The sequence below is a fragment of the Schistocerca americana genome, chromosome X (genome assembly GCF_021461395.2).
Source record: "Schistocerca americana isolate TAMUIC-IGC-003095 chromosome X, iqSchAmer2.1, whole genome shotgun sequence".
NCBI classification, from domain to species: domain Eukaryota; kingdom Metazoa; phylum Arthropoda; class Insecta; order Orthoptera; family Acrididae; genus Schistocerca; species Schistocerca americana.
Genome location: NC_060130.1, coordinates 104,821,498 through 104,848,704, shown reverse-complemented (window position 1 = coordinate 104,848,704; position 27,207 = coordinate 104,821,498). Strand labels below are relative to the sequence as shown.

At 41.4% G+C, this 27,207-nt stretch overlaps 1 protein-coding gene across 1 annotated transcript in view; it reads left to right on the top strand.

Annotated features, from left to right (window-relative positions):
• Positions 1-27,207, top strand: part of LOC124555839 (cytokine receptor-like) — a 235,194-nt gene that overhangs the window by 91,757 nt on the left and 116,230 nt on the right. Inside the window, exons 8-10 of the mRNA XM_047129904.1 lie at positions 21,413-21,561; positions 21,682-21,839; positions 22,054-22,207. Of these exons, the coding sequence (XP_046985860.1) occupies positions 21,413-21,561; positions 21,682-21,839; positions 22,054-22,207 (461 nt within the window). The remainder of the gene's footprint in view (positions 1-21,412; positions 21,562-21,681; positions 21,840-22,053; positions 22,208-27,207) is intronic.

Genomic DNA, 27,207 nt, shown 5'->3' with positions numbered 1-27,207 from the left:
GTTTCTGCTCTGGTCCTGTTTGCTTGCTTGCTTTTCTACACCCATCTCCAAACTCTCGGATTACAAGAACATATCTAATTTCGCATGGTTTACTACAATATTGTAGTAACCACAACCAACAGTGGCAATGCCTTGGGCTGCGGATCGGAGCCACCAGGCGGGGAAGCCGCCATCGATGGAGCATGCACCAACGGGTAATCACAGGACAAGTCGGACGACAGACCAACGATAACTGACAACAACCGACCACGACCGACTATGAGCGACACAACAAGGAAGAGATAAACTACAGAGGCTTGTGGAAACCACAACACCAAACGTAAATCCACTCGGAACCAGAGCCAGGCAAACGTCAACAACGAGCAATGACCAGAACGCAGTACCGCCGAGATAGAAACGAAATCCAGAGCGAGTACCAGACTGGCTGGACTAGGGAAGAGCTGGTCCTTGTATACGAAACTGGAGGGAGTGGCTATTGGCCGCTGTCTGCACGTGGCTTACAGCGGTGGCGCCCTCGCTGCGCGAGAGCTGCTGCGTGGAATAGCCGCCGCAGAGGCGGAGGCCTCTATGGGCTGACTACGTCCATTTGTTCTGCCGCGTGTTCAACTTCCGCGGCGGAAGGTACTAGAAATATCATACCATTTTCACAGTACTTCTCGATATCAAGCACATATCAATATCGCTTGCACAGCAGTACCGCTTGCACAATGTCATTCCGAAGATATAGACTGGAAATTAGTTCTCTAGAACCCTGAAACTTCAGCTAGGTGGTGCGTACTATAAACCACTGACTAACTGGAAACCTTTCACGTCTGCAAAGAAATTTACTCGGAAAAGTGAGGAAAAGAAATAGAGAAAACTGATATTTCCACTCGCGAATACCGATGTCAGTGATGTAGCAGATTCCTAATCATCCCTATAATTTACAAGGTCAACTAAAGTGTTTCTCATATCTTGAGAACTGGCAAACATGTCTTCCACATGCTAGATGCACACGCCACAATCGATCTTCTTTCAACTAAATAAAGGCACAAAATGTGCAGAAGCAGTCAACCGAACAATTTACATGGGAGGGATTAACGATCCAGCGCAAATGCACCTCCATATTCAATCTCAAATTTCCACGTGATCACAAAAGCTATGCGACTCATACTAAGTATTAGTTCGCTATTCGGTAGTTTAGAGGACTACACATTAATTCATCTACATTCCTACACTCCAACAATCCTCTCCATTCAACAGCTTCTACCATTAACGGGAAACGTGAATCACCTCTGCACAGGTCACCTGTGCTACAGGTCGAGCACACACAGGTAGAATCAGTCATCATAAAAAATGGCTCACATACATATTTTATCCCTGTACTTACAACCAAATGTTACGATCATGGTCTCAGTTGAACGACATTTACCAATGAGCGAAGAATCGGAAATAAACCCTGTTGGCATCTGTGGGTCTGGAAATAGAAATATTAGTACCATTCTAATGACGTGACATACTCTTCCCTTTGCTATTACAGTACTAGACGTCAAATCCATACATTCTTTATGAATGGACATAGTCATTTCCTTTGCATATGTCGGAACACAAACACATACTTTATAAGCCTGATGCTCAAGGCTAACCTATCACACACACACCCTGCTACTAAGTATAATACTTCGTCAATAACTGATTACCTAGGATACAAAATAATACTGAGAGAAAATCAGCGATGGGTGGACATGTGTCATAAGTTTTTCTTGTTAGTGATACCACTGTGTCTTAGAAAGAGAGCCGTAATCATCTCACACGTTAAAAAACCTGATCGCAATAACTACTGTAGGTTACTGTCTCAAGCGGTCTTGGTTCTACAGGTGTACACATGTATCCATGTTAAAAGCTATACTTGCTTTATAAATCCACATATGGTGTTACCTACGAATCACGTGGGTTTTCCAGACAAATACTGAAAGAGTGATCGTCTTACAAACCACCAGATGTTAAAAAAAAACTCGATCCCAACAACTACTGTATGTTTCTGCCACATGCGGTCTTGGTTCTACAGATGCACACAAGTATCCATGTTAAAAGCTATACTGGATTTGTAAATCGAGGTACAACATTACCTCTGAATGATATAGTTTTTCCGGACAAATACCGAGACGGTGATCGTAGGGATGTGTATTGTCAGACCAGCACTCCAGTTACACGTCACCGATGCTGCAACCTCGTAATAAAATCGCTGATGTTTGAAAGTGATTTGGTTAAGGAACGTGGTATGTAAGCGGTATTTGCGACTCCCTGACACTAGCTCAGCTAGATATTTCTCCAGTATTTGTAATGCATTCTGTCTCGATGCCATATCATATTTCTGCCACTCACATATCTCTAAAACGAGCTACCCTTCTCGAACCTATCTGCTACAGTAAAATTTCAGCATCATTTTGGGTAGCCCCTTTGTATCTTGCAACTACCCTTCAGACTCTGCGCTACCATCCCTACAGCTTTGCACATGTGATTGTTCCAATGTAAGTCGGAACTGAGTAGAAGTCGGAGAAAGCTACATCTACCACCTTTGGCAACCCGTATAGAAACAGGCAAAGCTGAGTTACTGTGAAAGAAGTGTCAATGGATCATTTGACGGAAACGAAGCTTGATCCTGCAACACCAGGTAGCATAAAAGGCAGTAAGGGAGCTAAAGGAAGGACGTGGAGTTTGCTACTACATTGTGGTGCTTCTCCAAAGTACTAGCAGGTACTACAGATCCACGTCCCTCAGGCTCCATTTACATCTATCACCCCAACATTCCGTCATCGTTATTCTATTCCATCCACCAGAAAAAAATTATGAACTGTAAAAGCTCAACTAACTTCATCCGACAGAGAACTAGGTAAGGTTTTTCAAAAAAATGGTTCAAATGGCTCTGAGCACTATGGGACTTAACATCTGTGGTCATCAGTCCCCTAGAACTTAGAACTACTTAAACCTAACTAACCTAAGGACAGCACACAACACCCAGTCATCACGAGGCAGAGAAAATCTCTGATCCTGCCGGGAATCGAACCCGGGAACCCGGGCGCGGGAAGCGAGAACGCTACCGCATGACCACGAGCTGCGGACAGGTAAGGTTTTTAACGCATCTCTCTCTCCCATGTATCGAAACCAAATGCTGCATGCATGCAGGCATCAAGCACATGTGACGATCCTATTAAATGTACTGGTATTGATCAAATGCACAGACCAGTTTAAGGTTTCATCACCCATTCTGTAGATGATGACCGTATCCCATAGACTATACTGTCAGTTACAAATGACGCTTCCTGTGACACTGTGTCATTGTTTGAAACATTGTTTTGTAACATGCTTTGTACACTGTCATACAGTTTCTTTTTCTGCCACGACTTCAAGGTCTGTGTCATGTCCTAAACTGACATTATGACACTCTGACCGATGGCCTCTCGCAGAAAAATAGACACCGCATGTTGTGAATATTTTTTTTACTGCGGCTATCATAATATGCGACACACAGTGGATGATTTTAAATAAAAGACAGTTACAACCTAAGGAAACTAGAAGAGTTTAGCTGCATTGTGGAGAGTTTCCAAACTGACGACCAAAACTGATTGATGACCTCTACATTTAAAGTCATCTGTCATAGTGACGGAATAGATGAGGGCTCTGTGTTCCTTTTCGATTGATTCCCCATATTACACTCGTGTATGCGATCACTGATTAGGTGCTAGCAACCCTCAGAAGGTGTCCCCCATCCACAAAACTCATTCCCCAACTAAAAAAAAAATACGCTGTCAGTCAATCATTATATGGTAACCAACAGCATGCCAATGCATGGATGGGATACAAAAGACACCACCGATGTACTGTAATAATAAGCATCAGAGTTGATAGCCCAAAAAATTTTAGCAATTTTACAGTAATTTCAACACTGGCCAATGATGTGACAGCATGTTTCCCCAATTTCAGTATCATAGCTAAACTGCCCCTTCTCTACTTTGCGAGTATCATTACGAATGTAGGTAGATGAATGCACAGTACGTGTATTTTCCAAGTAAATGTCTTCGCAGACATGACAGCTTTCTAGTTAGTCAGTGGTTTATAGCACGCCCCACCTAGCTAAGGTTTTGGGCTTCTAGAGAACTAATTTACAGTCTATATCTTCGGAATTACATCGTGCATGTGGTACTAATATGCAGGCGATATTGATATATGCTTGATATCGAGCAGTACTGCGAAAATGGTATGATATTGTAGCAAACCATGCAAAAATTGATATGTTCTTGTAATCCCAGAGTCTGGAGATGTGTGTAGAAAAGCAAGCAAACAAGGAGGTCTGGACCAGAAACAGTAACGCGTTTGTGCCTAGGGGAAGCGAGCCCGAATTTGTAGAACAGTTCTGAGAGTGACTTCGGTCTGCTGAGGGTACTGTGGACACCCATCAGGCATGGATGGCATAGTGCCATGAGTGTACGTACTGTGCTGTCTGTCTTCGCAGTATATGTACGAACGATGTAAAAGGGGCGATTTTCTATGTTTACTACATCGACACGGTACACGGTGATGTATTGCTTAGTTGGAGCTCGACTTCACACTCTAATATTCAAGCGCCTGTCCTCAGTGGGAGGGCAGTGTAATTGAGTAAGAGTCTTTCCGTATTTGAAGATATGTATGGCACATTGCGAGGTTTAGTTGTCAGTGCAATATGGCGATAACTGGAAAATAGCTTTTGCCACTGGAAGTCTCATCTGCAAAAAGAAAAAGAAAAGGCGGACGGTGCTTCCACACTGACAGCATCAGTAACTCGGTGGGTAAATTCGATAAGAGCCAATCATAATCCCACATTCATTCACAAGACATCCATTGTGCTGGTATATAGGAGTCCCTACATAGCGGACGGAACGTTTGTGTATGTTGAAGCGGGAAGGGTAACACATGATAGAGGGAATTACATGTTAGGACCACTAAGAAGACTGCATTCGGTGTTATTCCGCGCTATTTTCGTAAACAGGTTCTGTTAGGGCAATAATTTCCTTGCATACAAACTGAGACATCAATAAAGCAAGGGTTAACTACTTCTGGGACACTATACAATTTCTGAGAGGTCGACTCGGTCTTAATTTGGATATCCGTGTGACATCAGTATACGATTGAGAACTCTGTAAAATGCACTTGCGATGTTTTGTAGCTACGCATGCACGATTTTCAGCGTTGCACCAGTCAGACATGGCAGTTAAAAGCACTGTTAGATGCAGCTCGCATGTTCAGCTAGGAACAATGCACAATGTGCTACTTTGTCATCAATGGTAAACACACACGCTGACCAGAGGTGTCTTGCATATGCGAGCGCCATGTGCACGCCTTGGAGTTCTGGGATGTCAGTATAACACTGACTGTATACTCGAAAATAGAAGCAACTTTCACCTGCAGCCATGTGAGAGCAATAGGTCGCACTGGCTTCCATCCAGCGGTGGCTCGCGGCTGTGGCAGCGTGCACACCCCTGGAGCGTCTGTGCCCCTGTCCGGTCGCTTCAGCAACGGTGCCTAGGTGAACACGTATTTTGAGAGGAATTTCTCAGGTAGCAACTATGAAAGTCATGTCGCCACCTCATGCTTGAGGGCATCTGTACGTGGTTTGACAGCTGACGGCCGCATCACTTGATGGAGCTGCAGGTAGCCTCCCATGCGGTCTACTGGACAGGGGGTGGCGGACAGTGCTTGTGCATGTTGATTTTGTGTCTGTTGCATTATTTTGCGAGCAGGTCTGTAGGCTGTGCTATGCGCTATTTTTACAGTTTACGAGTTGATTTCATGTGTGCGCATCTGTGTACTGCATTATTTAGGAGGAGTCTGCATGTCTGTACTGAAATTATTTCGGTAAATTAGGAGTTGTTTGCGTGTCTGCAGAGCGTGTTTTAGGCATAGTTTACAATTCTGTGGGCTGTGACCTCAAGCATGTGTGTTGTATCAGTGTGATAAATATACTCCACTCCTAAACGAATTGTTCCAAAATAAATAATGTACACTCCTTCCTTACTGTCTCCAGCATCATTTTACCCAGACCACCATCTTGGATTACGTCACAGAAGGGATGACGGAATCCTCTGGTAGCGGTACCGTGTACTAGGTCAGTTGGTCTCTAGATATCATGGTGGAGAAACCGTCTGCAAAATAAAGACTTATGCACTGCACAGTCAGAGTCGTTTTACCGCCGTTTTACCCCCTCCCCAAACCAAACCACCATCTTGAATTATGTCACAGGAGGGATGACTACACCCACTGGTGGCAGTACTCTGTACTAGATTTGTTTGACTCCATACCACATGGAGAACACACTGTTTTCCACTATATTGGATAACGGTTGTTGCTTCATCAGATGAAGTCACAGTGGCCATCTTGGATTATGTCACGGAATGGACGACAGTGCCCTCTGGTGACCTTACTGTGTACTAGGGCGGTTGGGCTCTGGACCTCATGGCGAGCACACTGGATGGTGGTAATGGCTCAAATTGTTTAAATAAACACTGATGCATGATTTCGACAGTTGATGATTAGCAGGCATGTTTGCAGAGTCTTTTATAGGTTTGCATGTCTTTAGGCTGTGTGGCGTGACCCCAAGCACGTCAGAGTGTGTGTTTTGTATCAGTGTAAGAAATATACTCCATCCCTAAAAAACTATTCCAAAATAAATAAAGTACACTCCTTCCTCTCTCCAGCACAGGCTGATTCGTTTTCCCAACAATTTCTAGGAAAGGTAGCAGTCGGGTAACTTATGTTAGTGGAGGTAGCCCAACTGACCTATTTTCCAACGATTTTATTAGGTTAGTAGAGATAACCGTGATGTGATGCATTATCCTGTTGGAATTTGAACTTTCCGCCATTCTTCTGGGGGAGGGGAGGGGAGGTGGGTTAGGTTAGTGGAGGTAGCCCAACTGACCTATCTTCCCGCCAAAATCCGCCATCTTGAATGACGTCATGGCCGCCATCTTGGATGATGTCATGTGGTGTTGCCAAGTCTATACCCCGCCATCTTGAATGATGTCATCACCACCATCTTGGATACATCTCTCAGCAATGGAATGTGGGGCTGCACCAGCCCAGCCCCACTAGTTATATTAGATTAGATCAGATTAGTACTTGTTACATAGATCATGACTACAGCACTTTGTAATGATGTGGGACATGTCAGGTTAATAAAAGGTGTCTATACAATATATTACATTACACAAAATATTACATGGCACTTAATATTTTTAACTATATTTTTTGTGGGGGTTGGGGGAATTACCCACTTACTATATCCAAAAATTCATCTAATGAGTAGAAGGAGTTGCCATTAAGAAATTATTTTAATTTCCTTTTGAATGCTGTATGGCTATCTATCAGACTTTTGATGTTATTAGGTAAGTGACGAAAGACTTTTGTGGCAGCATAATTTACCCCCTTCTGAGCCAAAGTTAGATTTAACCCTGAGTAGTGAAGATCATCCTTTCTCCTAGCGTTGTAGCCATGTACACTGCTATTACTTTTGAATTCATTCGGATTGTTAATAACAAATTTCATAAGTGTATATATACATTGTGACGCTACAGTGAAGACCTCTAGCTCTTTAAATAAGTGTCTGCAGGATGATCTTGGATGAGCTCCAGCAATTATTCTGATTACACGCTTTTGTGCAATGAAAATTCTTATTCAATGATGAGTTACCCCATAATATGATGCCATACAAAAGCAGAGAATGAAACTAGGTGTGGTAACCTAATTTACTAAGATGTATATGGCCAAAATTTGCAATGACCCTATTAGCATAAGTAGCTGAACTCAAACGTTTCAGCAGATTTTCAGTGTGTTTTTTCCTGTTCAACCCCTCACCAACGCATACACCTAAAAATTTTGAATATTCTACCTAAGCTACCGATTTCTGATGGAAATCTATATTTATTAATGGTGTCATTTCATTTACTGTGTGGAACTGTATGTGCTGTGTTTTTTGTCAAAGTTTAATGAGAGCCCATTTGCAGAGAACCATTTAGTGATTTTCTGAAAAACGTCATTTGCAATTTCACCAGTTAATTCTTGTCTGTTGGGTGCGATAGCCTTTGAGAGATCACAAAAAAATCCCAACGGGTGACTTCCGGTTACACAGAGCATTTAATATTTCATTAGTGAAAGTATTTATAGCATTTTCTGTTAAAAAACCTTTCTGGAAACCAAACTCACATTTTGTTAAAACTTTATTTTTTCAAAGGTGTGAAGCTACTCTACAATAAATTACTTTTTGAAGAATTTTGGATAAGGCAGTCAGAAGAGAGATTGGGCAGTAGTTGTTGACATCAGACATATCGCCTTTTTTATGCTGTGGTTTAACAATGGCATACTTCAGTCTCTCTGGGAAAATACCCTGCTTCAGAGAGCTATTACATATGTGGCTAACAATCTCACTTGTCTCTTGGGAACAAGCTTTTATTATCCTGCTGGAAATGCCATCAATTCCATGGGAGCTTTTATTCTTGAGAGTTTATTGTATACCTAATTTCAGAAGGAGAGGTGGATATAATTTCAATTGTATCAAATTGTGTGGGTAAGGCCTCTTCCATTAACTGCCTTGCTTCTTCTAATGGACATTTAGATAATATTTCCTCTACAACATTTAAAAAATGATTATTCAAAATGTTTTCGACTTCTGGCTTCTTGTTTCTCAAGTTTCCATTCGCTTTGATGGTAATGCCATCAACCTGTACTCTTGGTAGCCCTGTCTCCTTTGCAATTATATTCCAAATTGTTTTCATTTTGTTTCATTAATCTCAGACATGATGCACATGCTTCTGGACTTTTTAATAACCTTTATTAATGTAGCACAGCAGTTTTTATAATATTTGGCTGTTTCTGGGTCATTACTCTTTCTTGTTGTTAGGTACAGTTCCCTTCTGTGGTTACAAGACATTTTTATTCCATTAGTAAACCAAGGTTTTTTGCCTGGTTTCTTATAATTCGATTTAATTACTTTCTTGGGGAAACAGTTTTCAAATTCTCTTACAAGTGCATCATGGAATAAGTTATATTTTAAATTAGCATCTGGTTCCATGCACACCTCATCCCAGTCTAACTGCTGAAGATTTTCCCTGAAATTTCTAATCGTTGAGTAATTAATTGAATGCACAACTTTGGAGGGTAGTTTTGAATTACTGAATGGAGCTATCTCATATACTGTAACTAGCTGAGCACCATGATCAGAAAGGCCATTCTCAACAGGAGAAGAATTTATGTTTTTAAACTTGTCTTGGTCTATAAAACTGTTATCTATCAAGGTGCTGCTGTCCTTTACTACCCGAGTAGGAAAATTAATGACAGATGTCAAACTGAAAGAACCGAGCAAGACTTCCAGGTCATTCTTCCTATTACACTCTTTCAGTGAATCAACATTGAAGTCCCCACAAATAATAATTTGCTTTCCCCTATCTGACGGATATCACAACAAGGCATCCAAGTTTTCCACGAATAAATGAAAGTTTCCTGAAGGGGACCTATGTACTGTTACAATTATAAAAGAGCCCTCCTTCAGTTTAAGTTGACAGGCACATGCTTCTGTATGTTGCTCTAGACAAAACTTTTTTGTATCTAAGCTTGATAGTGATAAGTTTTGACATATATGGCAACTCCTCCTCTCACCTAATTCTCTCTATTCATATGTGCAGCTAGTTTATAACCACTGATATTTACCTTTTCCATATCAGACACAATGTGATGCTCAGACAGGCATAGTGTATGTATTACATTATCAGATTCAATGTCATCCAAACAAATCCGCAACTCATCTACTTTATACTTCAATCCTGGAATATGTTGGTGAAAAATGGTAACATTATTTTTTACATTAATTTTGTGAGAATCAACTTTTTTCTTTAATCAAATGTTCAAATGTGTGTGAAATCTTATGGGACTTAACTGCTAAGGTCATCAGTCCCTAAGCTTACACATTACTTAACCTAAATTACCCTAAGGACAAACACACCCACCCATGCCCGAGGGAGGACTCGAACCTCCACTGGGACCAGCCGTACAGTCCATGACTGCAGCGCCTAAGACCGCTCGGCTAATCCCGTGCGGCTTTCTTTAATCCACCAATATTTTAGTTAAATATGGTAACATTATTATTTATTTTCCTGTTGTGAGAATCTTGTGAGTTTTGAACCTCTTTAACACCTGCCTGCCTGAACTTCTCATTGGACACTGATATTAGTCTGAAACAGAGGTACATCCATCAGTACTAGTGTCCCCTCTTATGGATTTCGCTAACAACCCTGCCAGTTTACCTTTCCCTTTCCTATTGAGGTGTAGGCCATGCCTTGTGAAATCCCCCCAATCAATAGACTCGACAGGAGCGAATCCAATGTCTGACAGAGTGGCCGCCCTATGCTACTAATCCAACTCCATATTTACCCTCCTAACAGAGCGGTTCAACTGGAGCTGACCATGCCGCACAAAAGCAGGCACCAGCCCAACATCGGTATGGATCGTTACAGCGGCTATTTTTACCAGGTCACACTCAATACTGTAACCCTGATCCCTATCAATACTGCTTCCCACTTCACCCACTACCATCACATGATCCTGCTTTGAGAGACCCTTGCACAGGGAACCTATATCCTCTACCACCTGGCTAAGACATGCACTTCGCTTGAAAAAACTTTTGACCTGGTACCTGTCACCTCATTTTTCCTGCAAAATCTGGCCCACATCTCTTCCATGGCTGCTACATAGCAACAGAAATTTCTTCTTACTTTACTTTTTTTTTTTTTTTTTGAAGCAGTTGGTTTCCTCGTGAGATTCTGTAGTATCTTAACTACAACTTCTTCTACTGTCCGCCCCCGGTAGCTGAGTGGTCAGCGCGACAGACTGTCAATCCTAAGGGCCTGGGTTCGATTCCCGGTTGGGTCGGAGATTTTCTCTGCTCAGGGACTGGGTGTTGTGTTGTCCTAATCATCATCATTTCATGCCCCTCGACGTGCAAGTCGCCGAAGTGGCGTTAAATCGAAAGACTTGTACCAGGCGAGCAGTCTACCTCTCGGGAGGCCCTCGTCACACGACATTTCATTGGTTGTGTCAGTTGGGAAACTGTCAGGCACTGTCCTCTTTCTGTGGCTCTTGTTCCCAGCTACCACTTCCCACCGCTGTTTACCTTCCTCCCCCCTTAACCTCTTCAGCTCCTCCCTCGCTCTGTCCAAATCAGCCTGAAGGGCTCTAATTTTCTCCTCCTGTTCAGCTATAATCCTATCTCTTGAGCAAACCCTGCAAAAGAATGGAAGAGTCTCGTTTGCTTCCCCAATTCCCACGCCGCTTCAATTTCTTCAATGAAACGACCTGTAACAACAGCTGCACAAAACCCCTGAACTAACTTTTCTACTGCAGCTCACACACTTATTATTAGGAAATTAGTTAAGAGATTTACTAAGTGATAACGATAATATACTAAATACAGATGTAAAAGGACACTAAATATGTTTTGGAAACTAATATGTAAGTAAACTATTAGAAAATGCACTTAAATTTGTGGTCTAACGCTAAATATGCACGTTCAAAAATTAGGCCTAAAAAGCCGAATGTAACCAAAACGAACTTTTTGCGATTACTGGAAGAATACGCAAATAAAAGAAAAACCTTTGATGGCAAGCTTGAAGAGCACACTAATGAACGTATTTAATTTGTTAATATATACCAAATGCACTTAAGATTGCGATATAACGCTAAGTACGCACACTCGGAAAAGCAAAGCCGTGGCATGTAAACAAAGCGAACTTTTTGCGATTACTGGAACAATACGCAAATAAAAGAAAAACCTTTCATGGTGAGCTTGAAAAGCACCCTAATGAACGTATTTAATCAGTTAAACTACAGCAAATGCACTTACAATTGCGGTATAACGCTAAATATGCACACTCCAAAAATTAGACCCAAGTAGCAGTAAGTAAACAAACCAACTTTTCCCGATTACTGGAACACTACGCAAATAAATGAAAAACTTAAAGCTTTTAAGGGTGAGCTTGATTATTTCACTAAAGAACGTATTTAATTAGTTAAAAGTGTTCAACTACAATTAATTACAACCTAAATTACTTATCTTTCACAAGAGCTCTGTCTCCGTACATGCGGCCTTGTGCAGCGCTACCAACTGCCGACTTCACAAGCAGAAAATGACGAGATGGAGCTAGTAAATGAGGAAATTGAAAGGGTAACTCAGTATCGAAAGGAAAATAACAGTTTTACGATTATGAGTGTTTGGAATTCTATAGTAGGGCAAGGGATAGAAAGCAGATTTATATTATAATTTGAGCTCCATTTAAATTCAAATACCAATAGCACACAAAATTTTCTACAATCACAAGAGAGGAAGGTACACTTAAGCCGTCGGCACACGGACCGTGCATCCGAACGTTGAGCGTTGAGAGTGCCGAGTTTCTGACGTCATAGCGTGGAATAGCACGTTCGGGAGTCTTTCCGAAAGTGCAGAGCAATATCTGGCATGTCAGATATTCTGAGCGTGCGTCTGAGCGTTGACCAATGAGATGGCACAACGCGACCTACGTCACACATACGCCGTCTCCCTTCAGTACAGAGTTGTGAGGCGCCATATTGGCATTCATTTCAAGCCTATATGTATATATGCCGTTTCTGAGCAACAGCAAATTGAGAATGACTAAAAAAAACCATTGTTGATTGTGTGATTCGTTCCAATAAAATAATGAGAAACATCATATTCGTGGCAAAAGAATTATTGTAACTTGCGTATTATGAGAGTAGGCTATTTGAAGCCAGCGTCACACTGAAGATCTATCCAAAAGGCATTGTTCTTGGTACAATTTATTATAATTAAACTTCACTTAGTAGCATATCCACGATTCAGGTTTTCTGCACGAGCTAACATACTATGATTAGACAAAAACAGTATGATGTTGCTGTAGTGTAGTGCCTTGCGGCACTGCCTCGTAAATTATTTTGATGGGGCGGTGGTTCGTGTCTTGCCACTTCCAAATTTTTTTTCCTAACATTCGCGTTTTTATTGGGTTCTGATACTTTATTGTTAGTTTAATATAAGTATAAATTATAATATTTGATGTTATTTAAATATAAGTTCACCTTTTTTTGAGGGGTGACTTCGTTCGATTGGCTTAATCTATAGGACAGCTTGCGCTACTTGTATAAAGATCTACATCTACATCTACATCCATACTCCGCAAGCCACCTGACGGTGTGTGGCTGAGGGTACCTTGAGTACCTCTATCGGTTCTCCCTTCTATTCCAGTCTCGTATTGTTCGTGGAAAGAAGGATTGTCGGTATGCTTCTGTGTGGGCTCTAATCTCTCTGATTTTGTCCTCATGGTCTCTTCGCGAGATATACGTAGGAGGGAGCAATATGCTGCTTGACTCTTCGGTGAAGGTATGTTCTCGAAACTTTGACAAAAGCCCATACCGAGCTACTGAGCGTCTCTCCTGCAGAGTCTTCCACTGGAGTTTATCTATCATCTCCGTAACGCTTTCGCGATTACTAAATGATCCTGTAACGAAGCGCGCTGCTTTCCGTTGGATCTTCTCTATATCGTCTATCAACCCTATCTGGTACGGATCCCACACTGCTGAGCAGTATTCAAGCAGTGGGCGAACAAGCGTACTGTAACCTACTTCCTTTGTTTTCGGATTGCATTTCCTTAGGATTCTTCCAATGAATCTCAGTCTGGCATCTGCTTTACCGACGATCAACATTATATGATCATTCAATTTTAAATCACTCCTAATGCGTACTCCCAGATAATTTATGGTATTAACTGCTTCCAGTTGCTGACCTGCTATTTTGTAGCTAAATGATAAAGGATCTATCTTTCTGTGTATTCGCAGCACATTACGCTTGTCTACATTGAGATTCAATTGCCATTCCCTGCACCATGCGTCAATTCGCTGCAGATCCTCCTGCATTTCAGTACAATTTTCCATTGTTACAACCTCTCGATACACCACAGCATCATCTGCAAACAGCGTCAGTGAACTTCCGATGTCATCCACAAGGTCATTTATGTATATTGTGAATAGCAACGGTCCTATGACACTCCCCTGCGGCACACCTGAGATCACTCTTACTTCGGAAGACTTCTCTCCATTGAGAATGACATGCTGCGTCCTGTTATCTAGGAACTCCTCAATCCAATCACACAATTGGTCTGATAGTCCATATGCTCTTACTTTGTTCATTAAACGACTGTGGGGAACTGTATCGAACGCCTTGCGGAAGTCAAGAAACACGGCATCTACCTGTGAACCCGTGTCTATGGCTCTCTGAGTCTCGTGGACGAATAGCGCGAGCTGGGTTTCACATGACCGTCTTTTTCGAAACCCATGCTGATTCCTACAGAGTAGATTTCTAGTCTCCAGAAAAGTCAATATATTCGAACACAATACGTGTTCCAAAATTCTACAACTGATCGACGTTAGAGATATAGGTCTATAGTTCTGCACATCTGCTCGATGTCCCTTCTTGAAAACGGGGATGACCTGTGCCCTTTTCCAATCCTTTGGAACGCTACGCTCTTCTAGAGACCTACGGTACACCGCTGCAAGAAGGGGGGCAAGTTCCTTCGCGTACTCTGTGTAAAATTGAACTGGTATCCCATCAGGTCCAGAGACCTTTCCTCTTTTGAGCGATTTTAATTGTTTCTCTATCCCTCTGTCGTCTATTTCGATATCTACCATTTTGTCATCTGTGCGACAATCTAGAGAAGGAACTACAGTGCAATCTTCCTCTGTGAAACAACTTTGGAAAAAGACATTTAGTATTTCGGCCTTTAGTCTGTCTTCCTCTGTTTCAGTACCATTTTGGTCACAGAGTGTCTGGACAATTTGTTTTGATCCACCTACCGCTTTGACATAAGACCAAAATTTCTTAGGATTTTCTGCCAAGTCAGTACATAGAACTTTACTTTCGAATTCATTGAACGCCTCTCGCATAGCCCTCCTCACACTACATTTCGCTTCGCGTAATTTTTGTTTGTCTGCAAGGCTTTGGCTATGTTTATGTTTGCTGTGAAGTTCCCTTTGCTTCCGCAGCAGTTTTCTAACTCGGTTCTTGTACCACGGTGGCTCTTTTCCATCTCTTACGATCTTGCTTGGCACATACTCATCTAACGCATTATGTACGACGGTTTTGAACTTTGTCCACTGATCCACAACACTATCTGTACTTGAGACAAAACTTTTGTGTTGAGCCAACAGGTACTCTGAAATCTGCTTTTTGTCACTTTTTCTAAACAGAAAAATCTTCCTACCCTTTTTAATATTCCTATTTACGGCTGAAATCATCGATGCCGTAACCGCTTTATGATCGCTGATTCCCTGTTCTGCGTTAACTTTTTCAAATAGTTCGGGTCTGTTTGTCACCAGAAGGTCTAATATGTTATCGCCACGAGTCGGTTCTCTGTTTAACTGCTCAAGGTAGTTTTCAGATAAGGCACTTAAAAAAATTTCACTGGATTCTTTGTCCCTGCCACCCGTTATGAACGTCTGAGTCTCCCAGTCTGTATCCGGCAAATTAAAATCTCCACCCAGAACTATAACATGGTGGGGAAGTCTACTCGAAATATTTTCCAAATTATCCTTCAGGTGCTCAGCCACAACAGCTGCTGAGCCAGGAGGCCTATAGAGACATCCAATTACCGTGTCTGAGCCTGCTTTAACCGTGACCTTCACCCAAATCATTTCACATTTCTGATCTCCGTCAATTTCCTTCGATACTATTGCACTTCTTATCGCTATAAACACGCCTCCCCCTTCACTGTCCAGCCTGTCTCTGCGGTACACATTCCAATCTGAGTTTAGGATTTCATTACTGTTTACGTCTGGTTTCAGCCAACTTTCTGTCCCTAGTACTATATGAGCGTTGTGACCGTTTATTAATGAGAGCAGTTCTGGGACCTTTCTGTAGACGCTCCTGCAGTTTACTATTAGCTCATTAATATTGTTATTCCCTGTTGCTCCTTTTTCTTTTTCGCTTCGTAATTCACGTGTTGCAAAGATTCTGCTACTGATTAGGAACACTGATCAAGTAAGACTGACCTTGGGGTTTTACTAAAATGTGGGAATGATGAAATAATGTTTGTTATACGCAGAAGTATTCCAAATTTGTACCACACTGTTTGTAATGGAACTTCTATAAACCTGTGTCCTTATTGATTGGACATAGTACTTTCCTTTTCGTGGACGATGGAGGAAATGTGCGTTTTAACAGCGCTAATGTGGGAATTTTACGCGCGCCCGTTGAGTAAACAGTGTGATTTACGAACTAGAAACATCCCTCAACTGCCGCTGAAGTGCGTTGCGATCGCGTATACCACGTTGGGGCCCACGTACCGTATGCACGAGTCGCATCGTTCCTGAGCGTTCAGCAGCACGTTGAACTTGGCACGCTCAACGTTAACGTTCGACGGCACGGTCCGTGTGCCGACGGCTTTAGAGAAGGTGGAGGCACAGGAAGGTGCAAACTGGATGGTGAAACACAGACTCTGAAATCAGATACTGAATTTTAAGCTGTATCCTATGAATCATAACAGTTTTGTGACTGGATGAAAGAAAAATAGAGAAAAGTTAAGATGGTTGTTTTAATGCTTTAGTGTTCTACCTAGTCCCCACCTACTTGAGTTCAACCCAAATTACGTTCATACAACCATGTGAAATTGTCAGAAATGTTCCTCTTTTCGATTTTTGTCACTCATGGCATGTTCATATTGATAACACCAAGTTTCATCACCCGTGACGATTTTTTTCCGGAACAGAAATATCTGCGTTTTGCATTTCAATCAAATTGCGTCAGAAATCCACACGTTGTTGTTTCTGTTGGGAGGCAACGTGTGCGGGACATACTTTGCACACACTTTTCTCTTCTTCAAAACATTCTCGAGAATGTCTTGAACACTTCATTTAGATATTCTGTAAATTGAAGGTGGAGGGGAGAAAGGAAAGGAAAAGAAAGGAACTAATGATATCAGTTGCATTAAAACTTTATGTGGAGTTATCGGCATCGAGAGAAAATATGTGACGGAGTGGGATTCGAACTCTGGATTTCCTGCTTACTAGGAAATTGCGTAAACCACTGTGCCACCTGGATACAATGTTAATCACAAATGCACGGACTGTCTCAATGCACTCCTCTGCTCACCCACATTCCCACCTAGTGCCACCTATCCACAGTACCCGTCGATGTCCTCCTGCCTGCTAATTTTAGGTTCCCACTGGAGGTCAAACGTAAATGTGCATCAGCACTGAAGCTTGTGGATTCATAGCCCACTGAAGCGAATCAATTGCATGAATGTGTGGTGTCTGTTCTTTCGGAGATATGCAACAGCACAGTGTGGTATCACGTATTGACACCACCTCACTGGTGTCTTTAAGTTGGCAACAGAATTTCAACTTTCCGTCAGATGCCAATAGCGGTCGTATGGGATCGAGATGACCCAATGGTGTACGGCTGCTGAGCGACACCTCCAGCAGCTCTGGACTAAGATAGCATAGCGCACATGGACCGGGACTGCGGATAGGTGGTGCTAAGTGGTAATGAGGGGAGTGTGCTGAGATAGTCCGCGCATTTGCGACAAACACTGTGTCTGGGTGGCGCAGTTGTTAATGCAACTCTCTAGTAACCAGGAGATCTCGGGTTTGATTCCCAACCCAGCACACATTTTCAACTGTCGCCGCCGACTCTGCGTAGAGCCCTGATGCAGCTGATATCCTAAGTTCCTTCCCTTTCCTTTCTCTCCTTCACCTTCAATTTACATAACATGTGTCACAACTGCGGATTCCGCGTCGTGTCTGTCCTTTAAAAAACGTCAGAAAGAATGAGCACCACACATTCATATATTTGATTTAGGCAGTATATACCCAGAGGGTCGATAACGACCCAACTGCAACCCAACAAGGTCGACGTATTAATTCTCACTGGTCGGATCAGATGAAGATGTGCGCTTTGTAAAAGTGCCAAAATTTGTTACAAATGTAACGTAAATTTGTGTGACAAATGCTTTGCAGAGTTTCATACATAATTATATTATTATTTTATGTTCCTCACCTATGTAATATGATTACTTAATACGGTAATTCAAAACTTACAGACTGTTCGTTAAAATCATAACGAATAAATAATAATATGTGCTAAAACACTATGAAACACTACACTACGTACTCTGAAGAATAACAAACGTGTCTTTAGAAGAGCGAGAGAATCGTAGGCGCTGCACGATTGTCAGCTACGTTTAACCGCAACACAGCCCTTCCTCTCTTTCTCTTGCGGAAGCGAGAGAGGGAGTGGACCTTGCTTTGTGATGCGCGTACACAGTTAATCGCTGTTTCTGGGAAGTTACAGGAGTGTAGCATGTAGCTGACCAGCCCCTGGTGGCCTTCCAAACTCGCATCTTTCACACTGACAGACGTCTATGTCTAAAATGTCCCCAAGTTAACATTGCGTTTTATAGGTGAAAAGTATGCCCCAAATGAAACTGTAGAAAAAATGTATACCGTACTAAGAACGTTTAAATGTAAAAAATTGCGTCTTATCTGTAACTGTAATCGGCGATTGCAGTTGTTACTGGCAGTCCCAACCCCTGGTTTGTTTACATGAATATTCGACTTAGATGGATCTGAGCACAGCTGTCATCAGTCCCCTAGAACTTTGAACTACTTAAACCTAACTAACCTAAGGACATCACACACATCCATGCCCGAGGCAGGATTCGAACCTGCGACCGTAGCAGTCCCGCGGTTCCGGACTGAGCGCCTAGAAGCGCTAGACCACCGCGGCCGGCCATGGTGGAAAGGCTTCTTTTCTTGTGCAGAAGATAAAAGAAACGAAGGATAGGACGCTCACATACATCTCCAACTTAATTCTTAAAACGTCTTTTTTTTTTCAGTCAGTTTTTGCACCCCTCTGTGGCTGCGTCCTTGGTGGAGGTCTATCTCACCACCCCCTCAATACGACCCAAAGTTCTAGTCACTATCAAATAGATTTTTGCGATTTGCAATCACTATATGAATAATCACTATACATGAATATCTGGTTGTGAATCTGAGTTCTTTAGCTCAAGATTAATTCGAATCATTATCGAGGGAGTACGGTTCAGTCTCATTGTTTCACTGATTACAATGCTTGTCAAATCGTAATCGATAACAATTTGCGCATTGTGTCTTCATTCATACACTGGCACAGCTGCCACCAGACAGCGAAAACAATTCTGAGAATGAAACTATAATCGGTGAGCGCATTAATGGTCTCTGGACGCGCAGCTCATAGGGGACGCTGCATTGTCAATTCGGCTCAAAGTACATGGGCAGCAACTACGTAACGTTCCTGCACCTCGGCAACGTTGCAGACAGGCTCGCCTAAATCTGCCTCATGTTAAAGAATGAGTACACTTTAAAAATCAGGTACTTTCTTTGTTTGTGAAACACTTTGCACCTTCTAGGTGTTTCCATTACGAGAAAACTCGTAGAATACCGCAGAAATCAGCCAATCGCGGTTTCGCACACATAAAACACGATAGAATGCTCAAATCTGACGGAAGTTGTCACAACATGGAGAACGAGAACAGACTGACCATCAATTGGCTAGGTGGGCAGCTGTCTACTGTGCATTCCAGACCCAGAGGCTATAAACACTGTCGTAGACTGTAACATCAACCCAGTCCACTCTCCAGTCTCTATGACTGATGAACTCTGGAATGGAGTTGAAGCAGCATGAAACTGGCAGCCAGTTGACCACAACGTTGCACTAAATTTCACACCCTGTATACCCACGCAACATTTACAAATTTCATCATATATTCTCCTTACTACAGTGTACGTGCACAATAAGTCAAGTATCCTTCCTAGGGCCGGCCGGTGTGGCCGTGCGGTTAAAGGCGCTGCAGTCTGGAACCGCAAGACCGCTACGGTCGCAGGTTCGAATCCTGCCTCGGGCATGGATGTTTGTGATGTCCTTAGGTTAGTTAGGTTTAACTAGTTCTAAGTTCTAGGGGACTAATGACCTCAGCAGTTGAGTCCCATAGTGCTCAGAGCCATTTGAACCATATCCTTCCTAGGGTTGCAGTTTGATGGGCCAACAATGTACACTGAGGTGACAAAAGTCACGGGATACCTCCTAATGTCATGTCAGACCTCATTTTGCCTGGTGACGTGGAATCACCTCACTGAGTCATTGGATCTCCCCTGCAGAAATACTGAGCCATGCTACCTTTATACCCATCTGCAACTGTGGATGTGTTGCCAGTGTAGGATTTTGTACGTGAACTGACCTCACTAATACGTCCCATAAATGCTCAATAGGATTCGTGTTAGGCAATCTGCGTGGCCACACCATTCACTTGAAATGTCCAGAATGTTCTTCAAACCAATCGCAAACAATTGTGGCTCGGTGACATGACAGTGTTGTTTGGAAACGTGAAGTCCATGAATGGCAGTAAAAAGGTTTCCAGTTAGCTGAACATAACCAGAACCCAGTCCATTCCTTATAAACACAGCCGACACCATTATGGAGCCGCCACCAGCTTGCACAGTGCCTTGTTGACAACTTGGGCCCATGGTTTCCTGGGATCTGCTCCGCAGTCAAACCCCACCATCAGTTCCTACCAGCTGAAATTGGGTCTCATCTGACCAGGCCACGATTTTCCAGTTGCCAAGGGTCCATCCAATATTGTCGCGAGCCTACGAGAGGTGCTGTAGGTGATGTCGTGCTGTTAGCAAAGGTCGTTTGGTGCCATAGTCCATCAGTGCCAAATTTCACCCCACTGTCCTAGATACGTTTTATTCTGTCCAGCATTGATTTCTATGGTTGTTTCATGCAGTGTTGCTTGTCTGTTAACACTGACAACTCTTTGCAAACACCGCTGCTCTCAGTCATTAAGTGTACGCCGTTGTCCACTGTGTTGTCTGTGGTGAGACATAATGCCTGAGATCTCTTATTCTCGGCACAGTCTTGACACTGTGAATCCTGGAATGTTAAATTCCCTACTGATTTCTGAAATGGGATGCCCCATGCATCTAGCTCCAACTACCATTCTGCATTCTGTTAATTCTGCAGTCTGTTAATTCACGTCATGTGGTCATAACTGTGTCGTAAGCCATTTGACATGAACCGCCAGAGTACAAATGACAGCTCCCCCAATGTACTATCCTGTTATACTTTGTGTACATGATGCTACTGCCATCTGTATGTGTGCATATTGATAATAATGGCTTTTGTTATCTCACTGTATATTAAACCTTTTCTGCTGAAATGTTCGTCACCTTCTTAAAAGTTTCTTATACTACACAGATTTTCTACTATTAACACATTAATTTCTGACACTGACACTGATAAGAAGTAACATAATTTTTTGATGTGTTGTTTCAGTAAAGCTATTAAACCAGAATACATTGGAATGTCATACGCACATTTCAAGAAACTGACCTTCAAGAGCTACAGATTTGAAATCGTCTCGGAGAATAATATTGGCTATTCAGGGGATAAATCTGTCCTTTTTGTACCAAGTGAAAGTGAGAGTGAGTTACCAATTTTTGACATCCAGAAAGTTTACTTAGTTTTATATACTTATACTGTGTGGTATTAAGAGACTGTCTTAAATAAAAATTTATTATGTTCTACTACGTATTATTTAACAGGGCCTCCTGAGCCTACTGGTGTCACAAAATATGTAACTGAGGAAGGAACTACCCACATTTCCTGGAATCCAGTTTCTGATACTATGTGGTCTAACAAGATTCAAAGTTACACTATATTTTGGTGTCAGAATCAGCATGAAGAGTCAAATCATTGTAGTGTAAGAAGAACTATATTTTTACTGATAATCTGGAATTATTATATGTGGTTCATCACTGTTGAGATATATTTTTTTTATCAAAATCAGAAATAAGAAGTTCTGCCCTTTCTGAAAAAATGTTCAGTGTCTGCAATACACTGTAATGATAAATAATATAAACTTCCTGCTCATAAAATCAAAAGAAGTGGTTTTGAGTGCATGTTTCACATTTCAGGGCCAGTTATATTGGACATACTCACATAGAAATAACTCCCAAACAGAACTGGCTTTCGTCCAGAGCAAAATTAATGACTTTGCAATATCTTCAAATTATTATTCTGGCAGTAGTGGCATGGTCTGGGTCACGTGCAATATACAAACCAAAGATGGTAAGTATAATTGTGCATTCTTCTATGACAACCAAACAGAGCACAACAACTATTTGCTACACATTGGCCTATTCCTGTATTTGTTCTTCTGGTTGATAGCAAATGTCAAACTTATGTGAGGTGCTTAATGAAATATTTTTATTATAACACAAAGAGCATTACATTTGTAAGACCTTGTGACTGAAATTAGTGTAACTGAATGACTTATGTAGTTTCTTTTAACTGGAATATATCAGTAATATTTTCATAGTTAATTTTCAGGCCTACAGCTCAGCTTTTTTTTTTTTAAGATAAATGATTTCAGAGTGAGACAGACAGACAGCATGGAGGAAGGGAAAGGTGGATGTGACTCATCCTACATGTGCAAGATGCTATTTTGGCACTTAGTGAGTGAGACAGTTAGTCCATCTATTAGTTGTTGTTATCAGCATTGAAAAATGGCCCTGACATCTTGTCTTTGACATCATATTTCATTTCTTCTGATGGCAGGCAGAAAAAGTAGGGAAAGGCAAGATTTCAGTGTAGGTCACAGTATGCAGCATTGTCTCTAGAACAAACTAACAGACTATTTGGTTTTCAACTGATTAAAATACTACAAACATAGAGTTAGGCAATTCCATAGCAACCTAGGTCTTAACTACCTGGCCAACAACAATCTGATCTCCAAATTTCCTTGTTATGTCACATGATATATTAAATATCAATATATTTTATATATGTATTCTACCAAATACAAGGGCTGTTTCAAAAACATGTAATAAAATTCATGGCATTGCCCTTAGTGCAAAACAAAATTCAGTGTTCTTATGAACAACTTCTGGATAGTTAGGTACACATGTTGTGTAAAGTGTGGTGCAGTATAAATCTAATGAAACAGTTATGTCACCAACAAGGTCACACTTGGGTGAGCTGCAACCTTAAAAATATGTAAAAGGAACACATTAGCATCTGTTAATGTCCGTAATTTCATTTTCACTAATCACCAACAGTGTCTTCAATTCAATATATGGTGTGGTGTGATGTGATATGATATGCTGTAATATGGTATGGTGTATGGAGTGAAATGGTTCATGGCACCAGTGTACTTGGCCTTCTTAAGAGACAAGTTGACTGTACTACGGGAAACTGTGTCCCTAGCAGTTTACTGCACCAACGTGTTCATGAATAATGCAGTCCTAGCACACTTAAGTCAAATGTTCTCTGGTTTGAGGGTAACGGTAGTGGATTGGACATTGAGGCCCATTGTATGGGCTTGAATGGACTTGAGGTTCAATTCAGTGACCCCCTTTTTTTTTAAGGACATGTGAAATGTAGGGTTTAAATAATTTTCTTTTATGCCATCAAACATCTGATACAACATATCCTTGATGCCTGTGTAGCTGATTAACAGGACCCACGTATGAAGTGGATTTGTCAACCATGTTGAAGCATTACCACATATGTATTGTTGCTCATGGTATACTATTTGAGCATTTATTGTGATGTGTCCACTGTATATCATGCAATGCTGTAATATGTAACAGAAACAATACATTGTAGGACATGTGTTTTCAGGAATACTTTGTGTTGTTGTGATCATATGTATAGCCCCAACGCTTAATGCAAATAATTAGAAATTCACTGCATACTTCACATGAGAGTTTCTTAGATTGGCTTCATATTCATGGAGTCTGGATGCAAAGAGATCTGAAGTTCTAAGTTCAAACAGCTAAACACACATGTGTGTTATGAAAAAATCCTGATTTAATTGCCAGCTGTTGAAGAATAGGGAACACAGTATCAATAGTGACCTGGATAAACTACGTGCAGCATCCTCAGATACATGCGAGTAATTGGGATATGGGATACACAAGACACAATCTTCACAACAAGAGGAGGAAAAGGTAGATTAACTGAAACGATAACTGAAAATATAGGAGGAGGGGGGTGGGGGCACAATCATCGGTGGCAGTATTCCTGCGATTACAGGTGAGTGAGGTAAGCCTTTTTTTAGATTAAATATCTCATTAGGACAGACTACTTTAAAAGAGGTCTGTATAAATGAAGTGTCGCACAAAAAACAAACATGTTTGAATAATATTATCATGGTGTATTAGAATTTTACGGTGACTAAGAAACAAAGTTAATGATTAGGAACTTCTTATGTATTTACATAACCTAATATACCAAAAGAAAACTTATATGTTACATCTGTCTGACCATCACATAAATGCAGGAATCTATATACAGGGTGGTCCATTGATCGTGACCGGGCCAAATATTTCACGAAATAAGCGTCGAACGAAAAAACTACAAAGAACAAAACTTGTCTAGCTTGAAGGGGAAAACCAGATGGCGCAATGCTTGGCCTGCTAGATGGCGCTGTCGTAGGTCAAACGGATATCAACTGCGTTTTTTAAAATAGGAACCCCCATTTTTATTACATTTTCGTGTAGTACGTAAAGAAATATGAATGTTTTAATTGGACCACTTTTTTTGCTTTGTGTTTGGCGCTGTAATAGTCACAAACATATGGCTCACAATTTTAGACGAACAGTTGGCAACAGGTAGGTTTTTTAAATTAAAATACGGAACGTAGGTACGTTTGAACATTTTATTTCGGTTGTTCCAATGTGATACATGTAGGGGAAGGTGGGGCAAGGTGGGGCAGCTAACTTTAAACCCTTACAAAAGGGACAAAAATAAAAAAATTCAAGTAGGTTTGATTATCATTTGTTTACTTAACCTTTGAATTACAATAGATGCAAAGAAACCTGCAAACTTGTTACATTTAGTTAGAAATATCTCGATTGGAAACATAAACTACCAATTCCCCGTCTTGCCCCATATGCGGGATAAGATGGGGAACTAGCGTGAATTCATCTCTAAAGCTTAAATAAGGACTGGAATAACGAAATCATGTGACGATAAGGTTTCGGAACATGGTTCTGCGAATTGTAGAATCTGGTATTACGTTTTATTTAGGCCTCTACCTTCACATAGTACACAAGTGTGGACAGCCTTGTCACCATCACTTTCTATCCCTGCACAAGTTTCGTAGGCCCAGCGTTCGCAGCTAATGCACCGTATCCAGCCTCCTTCACAGAAGTCATAGCAGTATAAACATTCTTCACTCTCTTCCTCGTTCTCATTCGACCTAAGTTTATTATCCCTTGAGCATGAAGGGGTGGTTAAGACGTCAGTAACGTTCGTCACTTTTTCGTTGTCATTATGTCCTTTTGGTAGTATCCCAGGTTTATTAAACGTGTTTGAGAAGAGTTTCCGTTTATATGCAGCACGTTTGGGGACTCCTTTTCATATAATTTCTTCAGATAGTTCACTCCTATAAGGAGATTCGGTTAAAACAACGGGTTTTCCACGCCTGTTAGATGGTTTCCTTTTGGTTTTTTTATCCACCTTTGGAGTAGCTAGCACCATTTCAGGGCTGGTAATCTGAAAGTTAGACGAAACAGGGGCTTGATCGTCAGTTGTTAACTGTTCAGGTGTTTTACGTCTTGACAACATCTCTGTTATTTGGTCTTGCGTTTCTGTAACTTCAGATGTGTGAGCTTGATGAATGTCTGTAGTTGAACAGGGAAGGTAATCACTTTCTTGAAACACATTTCTGTTTACAGTCCAAATGCCTGTTTTCCGAAATCCGTTCACTGCTGTATACATTGTAGCTGAATGAACGAAGGCTTTGCCGAATAAACTTGTGATCTGATGCAGCGTAACAACTTTTCCAGGATGGGTGCAAAGCCACGATCTTGCTTCATCTTCGTAAAATTTACTGAAAGGTTTCCTAAATGCCATGTCCAATGGTTGAAGACGGTGTGAGCAGTGTGGCGGCAAACACAGCAAGACAACCACATTTTCGTGGGCCACATCTATCAGTTCTAAATTCTTGGTGTGTGTTTTGTGGCCGTCCAATATGAGAAGTATTGGTCTTTCCTTTGACGCTCCAGTAAATGCAATAAACTTCTTAAACCAAGTTAAAAATAGTTCTTTCGTCATCCAACCAGTTTCTTGGACTTCTGCCCAGGCACCAGCGGGCAGGCCAGACTCAAATGCTTGTTGCATTCGTTTTCGAGGATAAATTAACATAGGTGGTACGTAGCATCCCGACGCTGAAACACAGATTTCTGCAGTCACAGTCTGGCCTCTTTCTGCTGAAGTAACTGCTCCCACCTGTCTGCAGCCTTTCAAAGCAATCACTTTTGTGTGACCTTTTGGAATGACTGTTAAGCCAGTCTCATCGCAATTGAAAATTATGTCTCCCGTACACTTGAATGTGTCTAATTGACTTTCTAAAAGATCGAAAAACTGATCAACTGCAACTCGATTAAACCCCATCGCTCGTGCGATTGATGTGGCCTCTGGTTTTCGTATTGTTAAGGTAGGATTTCGTGCAAGAAACCCATTTAACCAATCTCTTCCATCAGATTTGACTGCAGTATTAAATGGATGTTTGATGTTGTTTCGTTCAGCTAGCTGAAAAGCAAGTTCACGAAGTTCTTTAAGTGTTAGGCCAAAATACTGTCTTTCCATCTGTGTTAAGTAGTCTTTAAGTTCTGCCTCTTGTTCTGGGGTAAACACACTAGTGATTGGTCCTAACCTTTTCACAACTGTGTAGCCAGGATTAGCACGTTTCTTCGCCTCATGTCGTTCAATCGTTGTCTGTGGCACGTTGAACTATCGAGCAGCCCTGAAAGAACCCATATGACCTTCTATAACAGCATTTACAGCGCCTTCCATAGACTCCAATGGCCAATCTTGCCTAGACGTTTGTCGCTGATACTTGCGAACCATCTGAAATAAAACACGTGGAACGTACCATTGAGTCAGATCATTCCTGGTAATCTACATTATATAGTAAATACCATATTTCCAATAGTCAGTCGTTAAAGCATAGCAAGAATACTGACTTTACACGTTTTGTGTATTTTTATTCACCATATAGCCTAAGGCATACTTTGTAATTAATTAAGAAACGTTGGAATAACGAATACCATTCTATTTAC